At 43.1% G+C, this 24500-nt stretch overlaps 1 protein-coding gene across 2 annotated transcripts in view; it reads right to left on the bottom strand.

Annotated features, from left to right (window-relative positions):
* Positions 1 to 8838: 8838 nt before the first annotated feature.
* The window catches only part of EPHX1 (epoxide hydrolase 1), an 87035-nt gene continuing 71373 nt past the window's right edge, over positions 8839 to 24500 (bottom strand). For both annotated transcript variants that reach the window (XM_089685080.1, XM_089685081.1), the window contains exons 7-9: positions 15829 to 15937; positions 13009 to 13134; positions 8839 to 9364 (exon numbers count right to left, since the gene is read on the bottom strand). In XM_089685080.1, the coding sequence (XP_089541206.1) occupies positions 9163 to 9364; positions 13009 to 13134; positions 15829 to 15937 (437 nt within the window). In that variant the 3' untranslated portion in view covers positions 8839 to 9162. The remainder of the gene's footprint in view (positions 9365 to 13008; positions 13135 to 15828; positions 15938 to 24500) is intronic.

The following is a 24500-nucleotide window of genomic DNA, read 5'->3' as shown; positions in this document are numbered from 1 at the left end:
AAGGTTGAACTGGATGGACTTTTGTCTTTTTTCAGCCAGACTAACTATGTAACATACTAGGGCTAATTTAGACAGGAGCCAATTCACCTTCCAACATATCTTTGGAGTGTGGAAGGAAACTGGAGCACTCAGAGGAAACCCACGCAGACACAGGGAGAACATGCAAACTCCAGGCAGGTGGTGCTCTGGTTGGGATTGTTCTATGGCAGTCATTCTTCTAACCTCTTTCACACCTCATACCTGACAAATTTAGGTCATGTAGGGCAAGAAAGACACCTCCTGCATGCTTGTTGGCACCCTGTTATTACTATTATTATTATTATTATACAGGATTTATATTGTGCCAACAGTTTGCTCAGCACTTTACAATAGAGCCAGAGAAGGTGACACATTTGACATAACACAGGTTAGCTGAGAAAGAATGCAGATAAACCTCCACTAGAAGGTCTTTAAATTCCTCTAAGGAGGCCTGTCTTAAATGGCCTCTCATAAACTAGTGAGCAATACACACGTGTGATGTCAAGGTCTATTTTTCTATACTGACCTACAGCTGGATTGCTAAGTTTTATAAAGCCCACATCATTTTTATTGTAATGGAGTTGCCTTCATAAAAAGCGGTTACATGAATGTAGAAGATACCAATCAGACTCCAAGGGCCAGTGGCTCGTCAGACTTAAAGTGTTACTAAACCCACAACAGTAAAATCAGTCTGTATATGCAGTAAAGCATGCTTGTTATGTTCACTGTGGAACCTAAGGGGTTAATACTCTGCATTGTGTAAATACTGCTTGATCCTGTCTTCTCTGAGCCTCCTCTCCTTTTACTGTCCCCAATCCATCTGTGATAGTACAGAGCCCTAGGGTGCACTCTGCACATGCACAGTTTGGTGTGTATTGCTGGAGAGCTTCTTTTTTTTTTGGGTGGGGATGCATGTGATCGCCACAAGGCCAATCAGCACTGTCCAGACAGAGAGTCAGCGGTCCTGGGTTTAGTAACACTTTAAGTAACATAGAATTTGGCATAGTTGTTGGTGCCAGACGGGCTGGTCTGAGTATTTCAAAAACTGCTGATCTACTGGGATTTTCACACACAACCATCTCTAGGGTCTACAGAGAATGGTCCGAGAGAGGAAAAATATCCAGTGAGTGGCAGTTGTGTGGACGAAAATACTGTGCTGATGTCAGAGGTCAGAGGAGAATGTGCAGACTGGTTCGAGATGATAGAAAGGCAACAGTAACTCATGTCAGTATGGACCAAAATCTCTGAGGAATGTTTCCAACACTTTGTTGAATCTATGCCATGAAGAATTAAGGCAGTTCTGAAGGCAAAAGGGGGTCCAACGTGATACTAGCAAGGTGTACCTAATAAAGTGGCCGGTGAGTGTAGATTGCAGTGTATAAAGTGTCAGGCCCTATATCGGGTGATGTATAGGACAGTGTGGTGCTGCAGCTGCTTTCAGAGCTGGATGAGCAGACCGTACAGACTGCGCAGGCTCCAGTTACAGTCAATGACAGAGGAGAAGGCCATGCAGCGCCATATGTTTGCCAATTAGCGAGATCCAGGTCAGATTAAGTCATAAAGCTGAGAATGTGTCTATTGTACTCTGCTCTATGCTACACTGACCCCGACTACGGCACAGGGGGGAGAGAGGAACAGCTGCTGCCCTGTACAGCCGGTTACTGGTTGTACTGGAGCCTGCTGGGGTTAAACACAACAGGTGTATCATAAGGGATGGCCCCATATGTCACCGGATTATGGCGGAATAATAATTGTCATCACCAATATGTACATGTGGCAGTGTACAATCCCTGCAAATGTCAGACTGGGCTAAGCAGAGGGAACCAAGGGCATGCAGCCAGTATAACCAGAGCAGACCTTTCGGAGAAGTGGGGCCAATACTGTGTGGGGGAATCATCATTTATTCAAGCTTGAAAACGGATATATGCCATAGTCCTAGGCTGTGTAGCGCCTGGCTTCTGTGCCAGCTGGCATCATAGTGAGGCATTGGGTTGCCACTCTGAAAAGTCTCCAATTGGTGTTTTGTTCTCCGACATCATTTCCCTAAACCTTGCCAGTGTGTTGCCATTTCTAAACCTTCCTGACCCCTTGTAGGCAATGCAACAGTGCCCCCATGCCCCTCTAGCTGTGATCAGTGTGAGGACTCGCTTGCTGCTCAGGGGTGGGACTCTACAACCCATTTCCTGTCCATAACCTCAGCAACCACGCCTTCAAGACACCTGTTTTGAGGAAAAAGAACTCTCATCAATCTAATTCTTTCCTAGCTGTCTCCCTTACATGATGTTTAGCCGAGCATAAAGGCAACCGCAGTAGTAATGATGCTGTCACTGCAGAGTTATCAACAGTGGCAGGATCACTAGTGTGTCATAATCTTTTGCACACAGCAGCTCAGTTTGTATATGATTGGAGGCAATGATTGTGACTCAAATTGGGTGTTTTTCTTTGTTTTGTTGAATTACAACCCCCTGATGAAGCCACGTGACCTATGGCGTAACGCGTAGAGGTGGGGCTACGACGTCACTCGGCACCAGAGAGCAAATGGCGAGTAGAGCATAAAGGCAACTGCAGCAGGCAGCACAGTTAGGCCTATGACAAGCTACTTGCCACCAGTGACAGGATCTCTAGAGAGGGCAAGAAAACTATTTACCTGTTTCTATGGTGTCACTTCCTTGCTGGCTCACTGGTTGAAACACTGCAGAATCGTCATTGCCTGTGAGCTGGCCCAGACCATGAGTTAGTGACCCCAAAGAACCAAATGCTTCCCAGCCCTCTATAATGATCCTGTCACTGCAGTTATCAACAGTGGCAGGATCACTAGCGTGTCATAATCTTTTGCACACAGCAGCTCAGTTTGTATATGATTTGAGGCAATGATTGCGACTCAAATTGGGTGTTTTTCTTTGTTTTGTTACTGTGGACAAACCATTGTTCAAATGACAGCAGGACTGAAATTAAACCTTAGATGAAGCGGCACTAATCGAAACAAGTCATTCCACTGCCTTATTCATTTTGTGCAATTAGCTTGAGCTACTGAGCTATGTAAACAACAAAGAAGTCAACATGTGAAATAGAGCATAATGCTTCTACCTGTGGCTGGATAGAGGCATCACCTGCAAGGCTCCCATCATCCATCCACTACACATCTGCACCAGAGGCTGGTCAGCAGCTCTGAGGAAAGGGACTCGTCCCCGAAAAGCGTCAGTTATTTGACCGCACTGACAGTTGGAACATCTTGCTTGTCGTTGTGGCCATCGTTATTATGCAAATGCTTTTTAGATACATGCTTCGTCTGTGAGTATGTTTTTACCTTTCCTTTCAATAAACCTTGGATAATGCACCAGGTGTGTGCGCCACCTGTTTATTCTCTATCTTGTGGCTAGATAGAGAACTAAGTAAATCACTGGAAAATATTTGTTAAATATTGATAGTTGTTTGTAGCCCTGACCATAGTATATTAAGACGCTAAGTGGCTTCAGTACTTTCTGAGGCCGCTGATCTAGGAGCAGGTATACAGAGCAGGAGTTCTAACATGCTAATCCGCATGCTTGTGCCAGGTCAGTGACCAGAGACAGCCAAGCAGTTAGCACTTTCAGGGGGAGATCAGCAACCCCGGTATACTCTTGGGTGAGGTTTCTTTTAAAATTAAAACTAGTTTCTTCCTCGGTACATTACAGAGAATGGCATGCAGAATTCACCAAAAGAGAAGGGGATTAGGTTAAACATTTGAGGGGTAATTTGAGCTGTGCTGTATACAAAATTCAGAATTTAATCATCGTTCTGCACATGTTTAGACGTTTGCAGGCTGGGACATTGCCAAGCTGGAGACCAGGTCAATGATTACATTAAAGGGGAAATATACTCTGTTTATAATTAACTTTGGGTTTTCCCTTAGATGGTTATTACATGAAGGAAACATTCTGCTGTGCATTAACCTTCGAACATTAGTATTAGCACCATGTATTATTCATGCTTAAAGCACAACTTTACTTCTAGTGAAGCTAGAATGTTCCTCACCCTGCAGAGAGGTAGCCACCTACCAAAATACATATCTTTAGACCTGCTCCTGACGTTTTATTGTCTGTGCGACTCTACGTGGTGCAACACAACCCTTGTAGGTATGGCTGGACCATATTCATGGCGGCCCCCAGCCATTCAGATGAGTACCGTTCCAGCCATTCAAAGAGCGAAAACAGCGCACATGTACAGTAGGACCCAGAGGTGGCCAGAATTTTTTTTTTATGAAAAGGCTGTGTGTTGTCAGGCAGGGCTGCCAGACTTTACTCTGACATTCTCGGTTGTTCCAGGCCAGTGTTTGGCAGTACTGATGCCAAAGGCCAAGCACGGGGAATGCCCCAGCATTGGCCATGCATTTAGCATTTTCAGATGTAGACTGGCATAGTAGCCTCCATATTTCGTTCAGTAAAGGCTTCCATTGGGAAGCTTTTGGGGAAGGGAATGATTTTCTGTACAATTTAAAACGTTTTACAATGAAGTGGATTTACTAAAGACAAAAAGAGTTGCACTTTTTCTTAGTAAATGTCAATGTGGTAAAGCTTCCCTAGACTATCCAACCAGGTTCTAGGAAAATTTTAAAAAAGCATGCACATGATTGGATGATGGAAATCAGAAGAGATTTACCAAATTTACCAAACTCTGGGGAAAATGAGTGCAACTTCACTGGCAAAGTACAGATTTAGCATGCAATTTGCCTTTAGTAGATCAATCCCAGTATGCCTAATACAAGATTGTTTTTTTTCCAAGTGTCCATATGTGATATAATGTAAATAGTCACGAGTGATCTGCAGCACATGCCAACATTTTTATACACTTTATGGGCTGGATTTCAACCCTTCTAATATTTGCAGGTTGACATATCCAAGTGATGATTGTGGTTCTGAACAGACACTAGATGGCACAAGTTCCTCTGTAATCAAAGCAGCCTATATGGGCAGAATCTATCCATACATTATTATTATTATACAGTATTTATATAGCGCTAAAAGGATTGCTCAGCACCGTACATTATAGTGGGGGACAGAACATGAGACAATACAGTAACAAAACAAAACACGAGGGGGTCAAGGGCCCTGCTCTTTCGAGCTTACAATCTAGGAGGGAGGAGATAGTGGTACAGGAGGAAGTGGCTGTGGGGGATGGAGTGGTAGGAGGAGTGGAGGAGGTCGGCTGTTAGGTGAGGGCGGGGTAGGCTTCCCTGAAGAGATGGGTTTTCAGGGTGCGCCTAAAGGTGAGGAGGGTAGGTGACAGTCTGATGGATTGGGGTAGTGAGTTCCAGAGGATGGGGGAAGTCCTGGAGAAGTCCTGCAGTCGGGCGTGGGTGGTGGAGACCAGGGAGCTAGAAAGTAGGAGGTCTTGTGAGAAGCGAAGAGTACGGGTTGGGTGGTATTTGGGTATCAGGTCGGTGAGGTAGTTTGGGGCAGCGTTATGAATGGCTTTGTATGTCTATGTTAGTAGTTCCCTTCCATTAAATGCACGAAAGTCCGTGACCTTAAATCCCAACACTGGGCTTTAACTCCATCTGTTCGCCCAACATACATATACACACACGCTTATACAAAATATAATGCTCATTTAGTCCAGGATTGTACTAGAGAGTAATACTAGATTGTACTAGAGAGTAATACGTACCAGGGGCAGACTGACAACTCATGGGGCCCCCGGGCAATAGGGGATCATGGGGCCCCTGTGTCCTTGCCCAAACTCAAAAAAGCCTATGAAAAAGGTACCAGGGGCATCTCATGGGGCCCCCTACTGACCCCGGGCCCTCGGGCAGTGCCCGAATTTCCAAATGGTCAGTCCGCCCGATACGTACCTTACACTTCAGCAACCTCATCACATAGAATGAACGCACATGCCTTCTACATTGTACAAGATGGTGTAGGTGAGGCCACACAAGCGGCAAGAGCAGTGGTTTCGGGGGGACTGGTCATCTAGCAGGGAAGAAGCCTGTGGGTGCCTGAGGAGTAAGTAGTATACTCAGTGAGGGCTCCCCTAGTTTAAACAAGCATTATATCCTTGCGTGTGTGTATGCTGGGGGGAAAGGGCATCATTTATGCCTGCTGACTGCCTGAAGATTCACTCTAAGTGTCCTCAAACCATAAACTGATCACATACTCTGAATTGCCATATAAGCAAATAAAGTCCTTTTTCTTCAGATATCCTACTGTGAATGTTTGCGTTAGGAGAAGTGATATGTACTGGTAGAAACCCCAGTATAGACAAAATTCTGTCAGTGTTTGCAGTTTATTAAATAACAGTTACACAGTGACTGCAGGAATGGCTGCCACGTAGTTATTAGGTACGCTCACTTTTAAAAAAAATCACAACAGCCATATGACACCTCCAAGGCCCCATGCACACAGGGAATTGCAGCCACTTTTAGGGGTGTTGGATTTGGTTTTTTTTTTTTTACAGCTTCCAAACGCCCCTCCATGGTATCCTATGTGTCCATGCACACAGAGACTTTTTGAAGTTTTTAGTGGCAGGGCCTTTTAGGAGCTGTAAAAACCCACTACCACTGCGTCCAGCAGCAGCAGCGTTTTGGCAGAAAAACCACTTGATGAGTGTGAACACGCCTGAATGCATGTTAATGCTAGGCATGTTTAGCACTTGAGTGTTAATTCATTTGAATGGCCAGAATAATTATTATTCTGGCCAATTAAATTAATTAAAGTCCAAGTGCTTGACACTTGCAAACGTGCCTAAACACCTTCGTTAAGGCATTTTTACAAGCTTCCGGTGTTTTTTCAGTCAAAACGCTGCTGCCAGCAGGAGCAGCGTTTTTAAAGCATCCTGCGTGCATGAGGCCTAAAAGTCATTAAAGTGAAACTAAAGCTTCATTTTTTTTTTTATACAATAACAAACATGTTATACTTACCTGCTCTGTGTAGTAGTTTTACACATAGCTGTCCCGATCCTCTTCTTTTCGGGTCCCCCGCCAGCGCTTCTGGCACCTCCCCCTCGGCCAGTGCCCCCAGTGAAAGCTGCTTGCCCTGGGGGCACTGCTGCCTGTTTACTCCCGAGCCATCTATAAGAACCCCCTTGCTCTCTCCTCATTGGTTCACTGACTGTGGTTGACAGCAGTGAGAGCCAATGGGTTCCCGCCGCTGTCTCATCCAAAAGTCCCCATACGGCTAAGGCTATTGTGAAAATCAAATATAAATAAATAGCCGAGCAGCCGTACCCCCCCTACAAGTAATATAAAACAAGCAGCAAAACACAGAAAAAAAAAAAGGATATCCCTTTTTCAAACTGTGTAAATATAAATGTGTTGCGCCACAGAATTATATATCAGTTTCATAAAAATATATATACACATCACAAATCAAACTGAATACAATGTGTATATAAATAAAGTCCTTATATAGCAAGAAGTCGTCCATGCGAAGAAGAGAGAACATCCCATCCACTATTCACCAGTGCAGCAATGTGAAAGAATGCAATTCCTCCAATTTGATATGAAGTGTCAGTGACCAACACCTTCACCCACAAGTGGTTATGGAATGTTCGCTTACCAGCTTGTGTTAACCAAATGGAAATGGTCAAGGAGTGATTTATGAGTTATCCTCCAATCATGGAAATACTCGTACAGCAACCCCGATAGCATATAGAAGTACCACTAATAAACAGCAGCAGATCCTCCCCTTATGAGGTTATCATGTGAGGCAAAAAAAAAGGAAGAGAGCCTCTCCACAGCGTAAAAATCCTCAAAAATAATTTATTTATTTATTACAACTGTACTCACATTAGTTAAAAACAACATGTACATGTAGATACACAAAAGCAAGCATCAATACTCCAACTCTGAGAACGCGATGACGTCAGTCCGTATCTCCAGTCAATGCATTTCATTATCAAAAGACATCTTCTTAGGGTCGCGTCTATTGAGGACGAAATATATCGGCCGGAGCTACTTTATTTCTATACACATTGTATTCAGTTTGATTTATGATGTATATTTTGTGACACTGATATATAACATTTTGAAAATCTCTGGATCGGAGGGGGCTCAGGTAAGGATTGGGGGGGGGGGGAGAGGCTGGGGGGAGCACTGCACAAAAGAAGGTTTTGTACTTTCATGCATAGGATATGCATGAAGGTGACAATCCTTGAGCCTTTAGAACCACTTTAACTTGAACCAAATTACGCCTAGGTATTTGTAATCTGAACCAATGTTCCTAAGTTATAATTATTATTATTTATTATAATAATAAATAATACGTTATAATAATAGCACAGCCTTACTTTTCAAGGATGACTTGAAGTTTGGTTATTTCCTTGGATTCTCTCTCTGTCAGAGTAAAAGTGTTGGAATGATCATTAATACCCACCCTTTTGCCACTGAACAAATGTGTTACATAGGTGGCAACAGGTTAAATAGATCTAAACCTTAGCTGGATGGTATTTAGTATGCTAAAGCACCATCATAAATAATTGCCTTTTTTCATAAAATACCGTTTTCACTGTATTTATCCTTTGTTGCCTCTCAGTGCTGATCTCCTGCTGACACCTCCTGACTACATGAACTCACTCCAGCATCAGCTCTATGTCCCTGCACTGCTTTCTTATAATGACAACAGTAAACCAGGTCAGCAAAATATGTGTCAGCATGGCTACAGGGGTACGTGTGACAGCGTGACAACACAGAAGCACAACTGAGACAGTGCGCTATCACCCTGTAGCAGAAGTGCCTGAACAAAGCACTTCATGGCAGGATCACCAAGTATTACTTTAATGGAAGCTGTAGATCTAAAAAAAAAATTGAAAACAACTATTGAAATGATATTCACACAATAAAACATATGCGATTTCAGTGATTATGTTTAATGTACTTTAAACATTTATTAAAGTTCTTCAATTACAAAAACAGAAAAAACCCCCCCCAAGAAATAAACCTCTGATGTATATACATATATTACCAAGAAATAGCAAGCAGATTCTAGAAATGTTATATATTGGTACAAAACACAACCTACTGCAGGATAAGGACTATAACATTTTCACTATAATTTCTTAAAAAAAAAAAAAAAAAAAAAAAAGCACTCGACAATATGAAAGTAATGGTTCTTCAAATAATACAGGTCCTCCTTGCACTCTGTTTCCTCTATTGCATTATTTAGGACACAGTTATTTTTGTTCCATTTTTGCTACAAATTGTTGGATATCTTTTGCCAGAATTTCTGGCTCTTCAAAGGCAGCAAAGTGGCCCCCTCGGGGCATGTGATTAAAAGAGATGATGTTGACGTACTTCTGTTTGGCCCACAGGAGAGGACAAAGCAACAGCTCGTTGGGGAACAAGGCGATGCCTGTGGGGACCTTGACGGGGACTCTGCAAGACATTAGTAGAAGAGAGAGAAAGAAAGACAGGAGGCATTCAGTGAACTGTGAAAAGCCACAATCTGTCTTATGAAAAGAGCTTACGAGTTATGGAGACAATTTTACAACGGATAGCCTTGTGCACTTCACTTGTCAAAGAACTACAAGTTGCAGCAATAACCACTTTTCTACCAGGGCATTTTTTACAATTTTTTGCACTTGTTAAAACCTGCAATTTTTACTGAAAATCATTTTAAACCCCCAGACAAATATATATATTTCCTGAAAGCAGAGACCCTAAAGAATAAAATGGTGCCATTTTTTACAGTTCTTGATATATGAGCAGCTGTTTATCAAATGCAATTTTCAAAAAAGTTACACTAAAACCCATTTTTTCATATAATAGAAAAGATGGCATTACATTATTGATTAAATAGATACCAAACATGTCAAGCCATAAAACTGCCCATGAAATCACAATAAACTACGATACCAAAAATTTTTCATAGGTGATGCTTTTAGAGCTTTTATAGGTTACCAATTTATAATTATAGCTGATCTCCAGATTTACTGCCACTTGAAATACTTTGTTTAGGTCAAGCTGGCCCAAACAATTTCCTACAGTAACAGGTGCGCCTGCTGGGCATGTCCTATAAACTGTATGCAGCCTCAGATACATACAGTATACAGCATTTTGTTCGAGCTGTGAAATGAAAACATCTTGTCCCACACCCGGAACAAACCTGAGTGGGTCTGAGCAGCTCTCAGCAATTCATAGGCAGCTTTGTATTCTCTTAATGAATACAAATTTTCCTCTGAGTGGTTGAGGCAGAAAGGCAGGTGGTTGATGTCATGATCTCGGCCTCTGCCGATCAGAGGAAGCTTTGTATTGATTCAGAGAATACAAAGTTGCCTATGAATGGCTGAGAGCCATTCTGTTCGACTCAGGTTTGTTCCGGTTGTGGAACAGGATAGCAGAAGTTACATAGAGTTCATACTGCACACTCGGTGGGCACACCTGTAAAGCCCTTAGAATATGCAACTTTCTTATCTTCCACAATAGGTGGAAGGAAAGAAAATTGCTCGCTTCCCCCATTAACACAGTCAGTGTTGATCGGGAACAACCTTTCACAGAGCAAGGGAGCCTTCCCTGCCAGCAGAACACCGTAATGATCGCTGCTGGCGGCTTTAGCTGCTGGCAGTAATCGCATGAAAAAAATCTAACAGGTCTGAGGTCGATTGATGGATGGACTTCAGTACAACCAGCCTGCCCATAGATTGATCGAATCTCGGCTGGTCCCTGCTGAACTGGCCAAGATTCCATCCATGACCAGCTTTAATGTAAATTAATTTTAGGTCGTCGATGGCCACACCTTCAGAGCCTCTTAAAAGTGTTCTAGAGCCTCCGGATCACTTTTACCTTAAAGCCCATAGTTGGCTCTGAACAAATCTGCACCAGGATCATGGCTGTAGCAGCAGCTGTGAGCTTGCTTTAACCCCTTGAATACCAGGAGTTTTTAAAATTTACCTTGGTAGACAAAGGGTTAGCTTCCCAGCACATACTCCCAGCCCCTAGCTCCTTTCAACCATCTTTAAAGCAGTAGTATATTGGAAAGTTGGGGTGACCCTCGGGTGGTAGGAGGTCAAAACCAGGTTAGTAACAAAGTGCCACGTCCCTGTATACTGTAGAATTTTGAAAGGAAAAATATGGAAATGGACTTTCTAGGCTCAAAAACTCAGTACATGAAAAGATAAAATCAATGTTTCTTTATTGACATCATATCACCTCTAAAATGTATCTTGTATAATATCATTGCACAGTTAGCCCATGGCCGCGGCCCAAGCGCCCTTCAAAGATGTTCTCGCGAGTCGTGCATACTGTCAATTACTGGCCTACAGGCCTTTCTACCTCTTACGGAGGACAAGATCCTTGGATTGTTTTCAGGGCTGTTTACTCTCTGTTCCCCGGTGAGGGACTATATACATATTAGCCCTAATGGGCCTATCCATCTACTATATTACAAGGCCTTTCCTGGTTTATTATTCTTAGCTTGTAGCCCTGTGATTCAACACGTGGAAAGTATTAGTTTTTGAGGAACCTCATGGGTCCTTCGCCCGCCCTAAGCCCAGTTTTTGCACCCCCATACCTGGCCTCTGGAGATTGCTCTCCTTGTGTTTGGCCTGGGGGGACCTGCCCTTTTCGATTTTATCTTTTCGTGTACTGAGTTTTTGAGCCTAGAAAGTTCATTTCCATATTTATCCTTTCATCTTTACAGCAGAACTTTAGTAAAAAAAAAAAAAAAAAAAGTAACAAGATAAAAATGATTAGCCCATTAAAACACAAACAAAAATAACTTTTCTTGCAACACTCAGCTTCAGTCCAGAGATTTCCTTCACAGATGCCCTCAGTCTGCAAGCCATCATTATTTGGCATACTTCCTGTGAGCCCAGGGTATCCTGGACCTGCCCCCAGTCTGTGATTGGACAGTGAAATGAGAAGCAGCAGTGATGAGCTCATCTCTCGCTCACTCTGTTCTCTCCTCCTATCAGCATTCTCCTTGTCAGCACACAAATCTATTAGCTCCTTGTACTGCTTCTTCCTCTCACACTCAATCCTGCTGTACAGGACTGTAGGAGGCTGATGCCAAGTCAAATTCTGAGACCATCACAGCTTACATTTAAATAATACATTCAATGAAGATTGATTATAGATCTGCATTCATTTGTGTCTGTTATATCTACCTTCAGCTTTTTGCATTTGTGATTTTGAAATGCCACAATAAATGAAAGGTTGTGGTGGGAAAAAGTACTTGTCAGCATAACTAATAATTTTTTTTGGCGTAATGCTTCATAGTTGGTGTAACGAGGACATGGAAGGGGTGTGCCCTTTGCCTACAAACTTTGTACGACAATGCATCAGCCTTTCCGATATCAGAAATTTGGGGGTATGCCAGTCTACTGTTCCTAGTTCCTCAGCATAGGGAGAGACAAAGCTTGACCAAACCTGAATTTCAGGTTAGTATATTGAACAAAAAGTATACCTCCAGCCAGCAGAGTGTGGAAGGGCCCTGTGCCATTTAAAGGGAACTTAATCTCTGCATGAATAAATTCCTGATATGTCACAATATAGAACTAAAATATATTCATCTAAAAAAACAAAACAAAAAACAGTCATTGAACTCCTCTGCCTAGGGTGAAATAACATTACCAGCCTGCTGCAGGCAAGACGAAGCATTTCCTCAGCCCCCTTCCCAACCCTCAATGAGCAGACTGCAGCTTGTACTTTCATAGCAGAAGTCACAAGGTAAGAGGCTGCAGCAGGAGCTGATCTGTCTCAGACAATTGTGTAGACAGCCAAGACATTCACAGGCACCAGAATTTATATAACTGGGAGCCAGCGTCTTAGTCCGGAACATAGACACTGATATTGGATGATGCTGAACAATGATGGTTCTGTCCTTCTGGATATAAACATAGATGAAGCCCTTGTCACTGTGACCTACAGTATGTGTGGCAATAAATACCCAGAAGTCTTACACACCTACATACTCACCTACTTAGCATGCTGCACTTACTGTAAAAAGATACATGGAGCTAGATTCGCTTAAATAGGGACAATATATACATTTTCTCCCGCCATCTCTACCCATCACATACTTGTCATGTTTGGCCTGGCCAATTCCTTTTCCCACATTTTCCTTGTAGAACCTCATGGAGGAGACAATGGAGCCAGACAGCCAATAAATCATGAGATTGGTCAAAAGGTCGTCCAAAGTGAATTTCCTGGAACACAGGAGAACAGTGAGTAAGAATGAATTCAAATTGTCAGACTGAGCAGAACTGGGTGTAACATATTTCAGTATAAAGTGGCTGGATGGACCTGCACAGGGTTTATAGAGTGTCAGGAATGGATTCACCACTGAAGACTCGTTCGGGAATTCTTTCAGAAGCAGCTGTCTAGGAGGGGTCGGTTGGGCATCTGGAGGCTGTCTGTAGGGGGGGGGGGGGCATGTCAGGGACTGCGGGTCTTGCAGTGGTGCACAGGTCTGCACATACACAGATTGCCTAGGTGCACTAATGTGCAGGCACTAGGACCTGGGCGGCGGCGGGGGCAATTGCACCAGAGCGCACTATTTAAACTGGCGAGATGGTGACTAGGTTGCCGCAAGGTCTAGTTCCTGCACCCGTGTTCTGAAGTGTGTTCCTGTTGCCGATCCTGCTTGTGCTGATTTGTGTTGACCTTCTCCTGCTGTGACCCCCGGCTCGTCCCTGACTACTCTCCTGCCTGTTGTTATATTACTATTGAACCTCCCATTGCTGAACCTTGGCTCGTGACCCGGCTGCTCTCTGTCTACTGTTTGGTACCTACCTGCCTCCACCATTACCGACCTGGCTAGTCTGACTACGCTCATTCCTGACTGTCATCCATCCATCCCGCTCGGGACCTGGACTTGTCAGCCTCTTCACAGCAGGCTCAACCCCCGCCCCGGCACATACCCTCGGCGGGACCCCTCTACCACAGTTGGGTGCACTCAGGGGTCGCGACCTGGTTTCAGTCTCGCACCAAGTCCATCCCCACCATCAGTGGTGAATCCATTCCTGACATAGAGCCTGGAGCAGGCCATACAGGTAGCAAGGGTCAGGCAATTTCTATCCTGTCCAAACGATAGCAAATTCAACACACAGCTGTATTCACACAAGCTTCTAGCCATGTTGCCAATCCCAGCAACAAAAATCTACCGATTCCTGTGGCTGGGACTGACGTGTGTGTGGATAGCCACCAGACCTGTACAGTGCCACGATAGGCTGAGGGCGACCCCAGATTTTCACGATTGCCTGCAGAGGCAGCGATTACCTGTGATGATTGTGGCTGCACGCAGTTTAGAACAGATTCTATCTGGTGGACTTGCAATGAGATGCGGAAATCACCAAAGCACATTTAGGAAGGAGAGCCTGCATATGCAATAATCAATAATGGCTGCCTACGTGTTTAGATAACATGTATAAATCTAGAGGGGTGTTTGAGTGGTTGTAAACCCTTACATCTACCCAGTGAAGTGACCAGCCTCAGGTGATACAGAGATGAAACAAATCCTCCTGCATAAGTTGTATCTGTCTATCCAAAGACATGCTGGTAGGTGGATTGGCTCCTGTCTAAATTGTCCCTAGTATGTGTATGTAAGAATGAAAGTTAGGGACTTTAGATTGTACGCCCCTTGAGGGTTAGGGACTGATGTGAATGTACAATATATATGTAAAGTGCTGCGTAAATTGACGGCACTATATAAGTACCTATAATTAATAAATAAATCTGTAGCCCTTTCTCCTTTATATCAATTCAAAGTACACAATTTACACAGCTTGTCTGAGTTTCAGAAGGTAGGGGACAGGATCTGATGTCACACACTCCACAGCACAAAGCAGGGAGCTGAGTGTAATCTGAATCCTGAGTGCAGAGAATAGACACGCCTCCCCTCCTACGCAGTCTCATAGGGAAACATGCACAGCTGATACTGTCAATCACCTGCTGTGTGCTGGAGATGGGGTGGAGCTGTCCCAGAATCCCTTGGTTTCTGCGTAAACTGTCAGAAGTGATTCATGCAAATAGCAGAGGAAGGAACAGAAGGCTATGCTTTGTTCATTTTGCAGTTCAGTGGTTTACAACCACTTTCATTACTCTAAAGAGACCCTGTCGGTTGCTGAAAAATACTACTGACAGTCTCCTGCAATAGAACAGACAGTATACTCAGAACCAGCAAACACAAATGCTCCTGCGCTTGGGTATGGACTCGATGAAGGCTACAACCACATTAAGAATGTCCTGGAACATGCACACCTTGCTGCCCTCAATAGACCGGGGAAATCCAAATATACTGAATGAGGAAAGAACAAACAGAGGGCACACATGCCTAAGGCATTACCATAAAAAAAGTTTAAGAAGAAATAAAAGTAGGTGTTGTACTCACAAAGGACAATAAAGTCAAGGCATGTCATAAAAGAACAGCTGGGTCAACAACGCGCTGAGTAACAGTCTGCAATAGGGAGTGTAGACAATCAATAGGTTGACGCGTTTCGAGGACTTGCCTCTTCCTCAGAGCCCTAAAGAAGAGGCAACTCCTCAAAACGCATCACCCTATTGGATAGATAGTATACTCACCCGGTTTCCTACTTCCTCTCCATTTCTGTGCTGCAACCTCCATCAGAAACTTCACAATTCTTGGGAATGTTGGAGGCCTGTCTCCCTCCCCACATGCTGAGTCTCATTCTCTGACAACTATGTCACTGCGGTGTGCTATACATGGAATGAAGCCACACTGAACCGGCTATCACAATCCTGCCAAGGCTTGCTGTGGCCAAGAAATCCTAAATAAAAAAAGGGACCAGCCTAGAGATTGGTGAGTTATGCAATTCGGGGTGAATTCCTGCCTCCCGGTTTTCTCTTAGCCCCTCCCACCACATTGGCTTTTCCATATGTACCTCTCCAGGCCTCCATCCTCATGGTCTCGGAAATCAGGATCTGTCCAAGTGGAGAACTTCTCTAGAATGTAAGCTGCCAGTCCAACAGGGGAATTATTTAGTCCACAACCTGCACAGAAACATTAGATTTAAAAACATAACTCCACTGCAGAGACATTTTTCAGGAATGACTGAATACAATTTTCACCAATGTACCTGTTCATTGTCTGTGTCTCTGATAGAAACTCTTATTCATCTGTCTGCATACAATTTACACTTTAACAGTAAATACCATACAGCCCTCCTAACACATGTATTGACATGTAAGAAAACTACTAAGTGATGAGGTATAATATCAGAATACTGCATATACAGATAAAACATGATAAAGTTGCTCTATGTATGTACTAGCAGGGCAACGGGGCATTTATTGAAATTTCTTTGGTATTTTATTCCCTTTTTTATATGTGTTTAGTTTAATTTTACTTTAGTGATCATTTGAATGATTTACATCATCATTACTATTCCATTGTTATACAGGTGTTAGCATGTCTGTTTGCTGTTTATTCATATTTATCTTTATCATGTTTTATCTATATATGTAGAAATATGATTATATACCTTTTCACTTAGTATTTTGGTTTTGCACGGTTTCATTTTGATACATGTGTTAGGAGGGCTGTATGTTATTTACTGTTAAAAAAAATTTTTAAAGTGGAGGTTCAGTCTGTAAAAAAAAAAAAAATGTAAAAAAAGTCAGTAGCTACAAATCTTATAGCTGCTGACTTTTAATAAATGGACACCTACCTGTCCCAGGATCCAGCGCCATCCTCACCCGGGCTAGTTCTTCACTAGCCTCTGGGTTCCCGGCGCCAGCATCCTAACTGTGGGCAGACGGCTGTGCGGCTTTCAGATTCACAGCCAGGTGCCCACTGCGCATGCGCGAGTCATGCTGCGCTTTGTGAATGGTCACATGACAGCTCCCAGAAGACTGCAGAGAGGGGGGCAGGAGGAGAATTTCCTCTCTGATCGCCTAGGCAAGCGGAAGTGGGAGCGGGTACCTGTCAAAACTAGGTTCCTAACCCCCACCCCCCTCCAAAATGACATGCCAAGTTAGGTAGAGGAGGGGCGCAGGAGGTCTTAAAGCAGAACTTACCCTTTTGGATGGAACTCCACTTTAAGGCTACTTTCACACTGATCCGCTGCAAAAACACAGCAAAAATGTATAGGTGTTTTTGCCGCACGGAGCGTTTTTAAAAGGACACGTGACTTAAAAATTGCAACAAAAACTCTTCTCAGAGGCATTTTTAAGGCGCTTTTCAGGCATTTTTTATTGTTTTCAATGGGAAGAGGCATTTTTGTTTTTACACCGCAAGCGCAAAGTCTCAGTGTGAAAACATACATAGATATACATACATAAAACATACATAGATATACATACATAAAACATACATAGATATACATACATAAAACATACATAGGGAAGCAGTTTTCTTGAGCTTTTCAGGCGCATTTTGTTAATGAAAAAATGCTTGAAAAACTCCTCGGTGTGAAAGCAGCCCAAGTGTGAACAGCGCAGAACTATTTTTTATTTTGATATTTGTTGATGTGAGGACACATTACGGTGCTAGAAGCAGCTCTCGCACGTTTAGTACGGAGAGTCAGGCAGTGCAAAAGAGGGTTTTTCTTTTATTATACAATTTATACTGTCATTGTATGTGTTACTTGCAGACTAGCCCATTTATCAGAAGTTTTCTATCCTCTCATAGATGCCAACTGTCCTGGATTTGCCAGCACAATCCCACATCATGCATTGGTACTGATTCTTCTTTTATCTGAACATCGGGGAACTGGAGAAAGTACAGAGAAGGGCAACTAAACTGATAAGAGGCATGGAGGAGCTCAGCTATGAGGAAAGATTAGAGGAACTGAATGTATTCTCTCTTGAGAAGAGGAGATTAAGGGGGATATGGTCAACATGTATAAATACATCAGTGGTGCATATAGTGAACTCGGTGTAGAGTTATTCACCCTGAGGTCATCACAGAACACAAGGGGGCACTCTTTACATCTGGAGGAAAAGAAATTTCATCTCCAAAACACGGAAAGGTTTCTTCACAGTAAGAGCTGTGAAAATGTGGAATAGACTCCCTCAAGAGTTGGTTCTGGCCAGCTCAGTGGATTGCTTTAAAAAAGGCCTGGATTCTTTCTTGGATACACAGAATATAACTGGATACTAACATTTATAGGTAAAGTTGATCCAGGGAATATCCGATTGCCTCTCCGGGGATCAGGAAGGAATTTTTTCCCCTGCAGGAGCAAATTGGATCATGCTTTGCTGGGGTTTTTTTTATTTCTTCCTCTTAGGGTGTAGGATTAGAACTTTTTTTTTTTAATGGTTGAACTGGATGGACTTTTGTCTTTTTTCAGCCAGACTAACTATGTAATTATATGATGTATGAAATAAAGCTACATTTTTATATTTCTGGAGAAGCTGTGGTGCTGGATTGTCACTCTCACATTGGATACCAAAACACTATAGTACTGCGGTCATCCAGGCACACTCTTCTCTATTCCATCCTGATGATTGCTGTTGGCTTTTGAGGTAGCAGCACCATCTCTGCTGTTGTATAGTCCCACATCTTGGATCTCAGTCTCTATGGGACTGTGTCTCAGGCCATGTCCCAGGATAACACTGTCACCTTTACTCCGGTTACTGCTCATGCACTTAACTCATAAAGACATTTATTACGATGACCGGGGGCTTTGAGGGGACTGTCCTCACAATTAGAAGCCAGGTTTGGGTGGACAACTCTACTAAGAAGGCAGTGTCTGGTGGGACTTCCCAATCACTGGGTGGGCCCAAGTCAGGATGAGGGCAGGGTTAACCTTGACTGAAATCTTGGTATGTTTTCTGCATATAATGGGGACCTGGCTTGAGAAATGGCCATAACTGACCCGAAATGTAGAAACTTGTGACGGAATGCCAGTCTTTATGGTTATTGGATTAGAGTGCCCTGTGTGTATCTAGTTGATTTGTATCTCAGCATGGAACATTGCACTGTAAAAAAGAACCTGTCCCCAGCTTAACAAAATGGCAGGTAAAGCATTGAAAAACCAAGCATGTTCATGCTTATTTGTAACGTTTTTCCTTTCTATAATTTTTTTTTTTCCTGTTAACTTGCAATGTGCCTTTGAACTTGCTAGGAAATTTGACTACTCCAGGAAAGGAGCCCTCTCCTCTTCTTGGAGTATCTAATTGCTGGACAGCACAGTGGCTAAATGGTTAGCACTTCTGCCTGGCAGTACTAGGGTCGCTGGTTTGAATCCCAGCCACGGCACCACCTGCCTGGAGTTTGCATGTTCTCCCTGTGCCTGCGTGGGTTTCCTTCGGGTACTCCGGTTTCCTCCCACACTCCAAAGACATGCTGGTAGGTTAATTGGATCCTGTCTAGTATGACCCTAGTATGTGTATGTATGAATGTGAGTTAGGGATCTTAGATTGTACACCCCTTGAGGGTTAGGGACTGATGAGAATGTACAATATATATGTAAAGTGCTGTGTAAACTGACAGCGCTATATAAGTACCTGAAATAAATAAATACTGTCTCTGCTGGCCCAGCTACTCCACCCTTCCATCACCTCCCTCTATAGAGGGCCCCTTGAGTGACAGTTCTGAGTCTACTGGGGCTGCTGACATCACATCCAAGATGGTGGTGCCCAGCAGCAGTCTCAGAACTTTTTGAGATCTACACAAGGGAAGCTTTTACAGGTCAAATATATGCATAAAAAATGTTAAATGCACATAACTTTATAGAAAGAATGTTGTTGAAAAGAATGGTCTGGTGACAGGGTCTCTTTTAGGAGTTATGCAATAATTTTACATCATTTTGTGCCTTTTCTATAGATCATCTGCATCCCCAGTAATTGTGGCTTTAAAGTAGCTACAAGCAAGTTAGGCACATATTTTTAAAATGGCTTTGTGGTGGTTTGTAGAGCAGATTCTGAGTAGGTGCAGACAAGTACATAAGGATACTATATGTACACATGTAGCCAACCAGTGACTTGGCTCCATGCCCTATTACTTCATTAATAATTGGCTGAAAATGTGAGCAGATGTCATTCAATGAAGAGATCAAAGTCCCAATAACCAACAGATTCCCAGTTTTGTGAAAAAGCCTTTATTAAAGCTGAAGTTTAATCCGCTTATATTTTGCCTTGTCTGGCCCATTTTTCCTTCTCATCTCCTGCTAATCAAACTGTATATAAAACCCGTTTTCATTATATACCTTTTTTTATACTGGGTCTCTGTGCTTCTCTATTCAACGCAAACAGATCAAAGCTGGTGGGAAGGGCCAGAAGGGTTGTACATAGTTTTCTGAAAACATTACGACACCCTGCCTCAGTACTCTTCTCAGCCTTGATGCAAGTAGTGGGTTGGATCTTGGGAGGAGTTATGCAAACATCATAATGCCTTGATGAGTGGATGCCAGTCTGGAAAAGTGGGCATTGCTTGTCAGGCTTTATTTGCATAGAGACTGCCATAGGTAACGCTCACATTTAATGCTGAACCCCATGACTGAAATACCTGAAATCCAATGAAGGGGTGGGTCAGGGACAGTTAGGCTTAGGCTACGTTCACACTAGCTTTGTTAGCAGGCGTTAGACAGGCGTTTGGGAAGAGTTTTTAACGCCGACAATTCTGCACATGGCAGCACACAGTGCTGTTCACACTGAAGCGTTAGTGTCGCAGCAAAATTGACGCCTCAAGTCCAGTCAGGAGGCGTCGAAGCCTCCCATTCAAGTCTATGGTGACACTCCTCAAACGCCTGGCAGGCATTTGCAGGGCGTTTGTGGAGTGTTAATACCATTAAACTTCATTATAGGAGTTTGTGGTGCGGTTTTAACACTTGACAAACACCTATGAAATGCCCCAAAAAAGCGCATAGGGTGTTTGAGGAGCGTTTGAGAAGCATTAAAAACAGTTCCCAAACACCTGCCTAACGCCTGTCAAACTCTATAGGGGTGTTTGGCAAGAGTTAGAAATTAGTCAAGTGTGAATGAGCCCTTAGGAGGAAAGGCTAAATGATGCTGGACATCCTCAAGTCAGAAATTGAGGTGGGCTCGATTTGACTGGCTGCAGCTTATATTGCATATTGTAAGAAACTCACAGTGTGCAGTAAATCAGAGTAAGCAATTTGAGTACAGGAGAGGAGCCAGTACAACTGTGCAAGACTGAAGGGAAGCTTTCAAATCTCTCTTTCAGGGTACTGCAAAGATGTACCTCATTGATCATGTGGACTAAAGTTGCTGTCAAACACTGAGCAACCCAATAAAGGAAGGAGTCCTTGCAGATCAGCCATTCAGTTGTATGTACAAATTGCAGCTTTAGCTATTGGGATCTGTAAATGACAGGCTACAATGCATTTTAGTTTTGTAGTCCGGACCATAATAAAAAGGAAGAAATTCTGTCTATAACAGAAATTAACAGAAATGCTTGCTCCCTAACCAGTGGCGTCCCGAGGCAGGTGCGGAGGGTGCATGCCTCACCGGGTGACACCTACCGCACAGGGTGACACCGGACCCGCTCCACAAGAAGGTAAGTTGTAAAGCAAGCCGATGATCCCCGCAGGATGGATCTGATCCATTCTGCGGGGATCGTTGGCTTGCTTTACAACTTACCTTTTCGTGTGGCTATTTGTGTTAGGGACAAGGGCAATCAATCTGTGTTAAAATTCCACAAACGAAGTACAATTTCTTTTTATAAAACAAGTTTAACCTCCCTAGCGGTCTGATTATGTCCATATTTCTGTGCTCAAAGCGGTACATTTTTTTGCATGGAAATATGTATTTTTTTTATTGTAGGCCTGTAATTTTTTAGGAATAACTCACTGAAATCTGTCCGAACAAGAGTCTAGTAAACATCCCGGGTAGGATAAAATTTGGAACACGAAATCATAAATTATAATTTAATAAATAATCCTAAAAAAGAATATAATAATATTAAATTTAATTCAATAATATAATCAAACCAAAAACACTGAATTTTGAAATATAGCGCCAAGTTCGCACATCACTGAGCAAATTTGCAAAATCGTTTTCAGTGTCTGATGATGAATTTCCCCACAAATCATTATCACTCAATTCTGCAAGTGGTTCTGATTTACTATCGCTGTTCTCTAGCTGGTCTAAAACCGCTTTTGACCTAAAAGGGACACTTTTTGGACGCCATAGACATTTCTCAGTTTCCAGGCAGAAAGAACGGTAAAAATGCAGGCAGGGCACAGGACAAAGCACTCGGGACAAAATGTATGTGAAATGGTTTGATACAGTAATGTTTTACTATGTGATTTTAGTGTATTTAGTGAATGTCACTTTTTGTCATTTTCAAATTTCCCGCCATTCCGTCCCCCGTACGTCCTGACGTTCACGCAGGGGACAGAACCCAGACGACAGATGCCGGCATCCGCCGGAGGACATTACAGGGGACACTGCAGGAGGGACATCGCAGGAGCGCAGGACAAGGTAAGTGAAGAACAAATCCTGGAGCAGCGCTGCATGGCAAGCCCGAGTGTAGCTCGGGGTTACCGGTTTTGGTACTGAAACTTTACCCCGAGCTACACTCGGGAATACCGCCAGGGAGGTTAATATTGAAGTCTAATTAAAGTCAGAGTTGTGACATATTTGTTAAGTAACGTGACTAAAAAAAAAAAATTTTCTCCCACTGAAAACATTACTCCCTACACTTACACTGCAATGCTCTATGCTGGCAGAGCTCAGTAACAGCCACAGCCTTCAATGTAAGGATCCTGTTGCAGATTTGTATTGCAAAAGAAGAGAGAGAGGACATGTCTGACCAGGTCCATTACTGATTACTGACGACAAAGCGCAGGGTTTAACTATTACACTGCAGTCATATTTGAACTCCCCTCACAACTACTTCAATAAGAGTAAAGGTTAGACTAGGAAAGTGAACACTGTTAGTACGACGACTATCCCAGAACACATTTACTTCTGTGACTTTATTCAGTTTTTATGATTTAATTGTTTTTTATTTTTTATAATATGTCCCCAGTTAGTTGCTTTCCCATAAGGCTGCCACCTGTTAACATTATATATGGAATATCAATACAAAATATTTCATAATTGTAGATGTAAAAAAATATAGTTAGATAATTCATATACAAGTATTGTGCAAAACACTTTTCTTCTGTCACTCCTCTAATGTAACATATGCTGGCCATACACATGTAGATTTAATTTCAAGAATATTCATTTGATTTTCTAATCGTTAGTAGGGTCAAATCGGTGTTTGTTTTTGGCAGAAAAATTCAAAGGAGCAGGAAGGAAAACTTTTCTTAGTCAAACAAATTTTCGGCCAGTGCATGTGGTTATTGTTCGAAAATCGTCTTTTGCTTTTAACTTTCGATTTTAAAACGAATGTAATTTCTGAACAACATTCGTCCATTTATCGAATGTGCAAAGAATTTTTGTACAAGTTTTCTTACGAATATTCTCAGCCGAACATCTACATGTGTAAAGCCAGCTGGTTGGTTGGTATGGGCACCACAGACAGTGCATCCTTCCGATGCTTTGCATATAATAAAACATCTGAGCTATTTTTTAAAAATGGCTTCACTGATAGAATGAACATATGCCACCTCGGAGTGTGTGCACACACAGGACGGGTGAGTTGGTGCCCACGTAGGGATTCAATGCAAAATTAAAATGTAGGATGCTTTGCAATCCAAGCACGACAGATGGTAGCAAGGAATGCACGATAGCCAGAGGTGTCATTGTAAATATAAAAACTTGGTTCTCCCTTTGGGGAAGGAGGGCTATTTGTCTTTAAACAAGTAAAATATAAGTATGTGGATTTATTTACCTGCTGTGTTAGGAATGAAAAACTTGTTCTTGAAAATGAGTAACAGCCTCGTTGCAATTACAAAGATTTGTATGATCAAGACATTTCTTGGCTCTAGTTGGAGGTAAAATAAACCTATAGTTCAGAAATCATTGTTGTTCAGGGGGGAGGGGCCTGATTATGGCACCGTAAGCAGTGTGAGCTCTAGGCGCCCTCCATACAAGAGTGAAGCCCTGTGTCTGCCCGCCCCGTACTGACCCAAGGGAGGTCCCAGCTGGTGAGGAGCTGCAGTGTGCCAGTGGTCAGACAGTCCCAGTGGTGGCTGGTAAAGGCGGGGGACCAACCTAAAGCAGGGCCCCCCCGGAGCAGCCGGATGGTTGGTGACAGGTGGCAGATATGAGGTGTGCTGCTGCCCTGGGACCCCAGCAAGCCTGGAGCAGGAGGAGGTGACTAGGAGTTCACAGGTCCAGATGACAGAGGATTGCCCAGCCCATAGGGAAGTCCCAAAGGTCCGGGGAGAGCAGGGAGGCTCTGCGGACGAAAAAAAAGATAAAGCTTTGGAGGGATTCCTTCCAGTGCCAGGACATTAACCCCAGGAGACCTGGAGACACCCCAGACCACCATTAACGTACAGAGTCCCCCCACAGGTGTGTTTGAAAGATTGACGTGGAAGCCAAGCCAGGAGCCGAAGAGCGATCAGGGACTAAAGGGCCCGGGTCGGTCGGTGAGGAAGGTGATGGTGAGTTGCCGTAGGCAACTGCAGGACTTTTAATTGTCTGTTGTACCTGATGCTTATGTGACGAACCAAAACATACCTGAATAGTGGGG

This window comes from Staurois parvus, unplaced genomic scaffold (assembly GCF_062004578.1).
Source record: "Staurois parvus isolate SC_StPar_1 unplaced genomic scaffold, SC_StPar_1.0 ptg000362l, whole genome shotgun sequence".
In the NCBI taxonomy this organism is placed as follows: Eukaryota; Metazoa; Chordata; class Amphibia; order Anura; family Ranidae; genus Staurois; species Staurois parvus.
The sequence above is the reverse complement of the archived record's forward strand: the minus strand, read 5'-3'. Positions and strand labels throughout refer to the sequence as shown.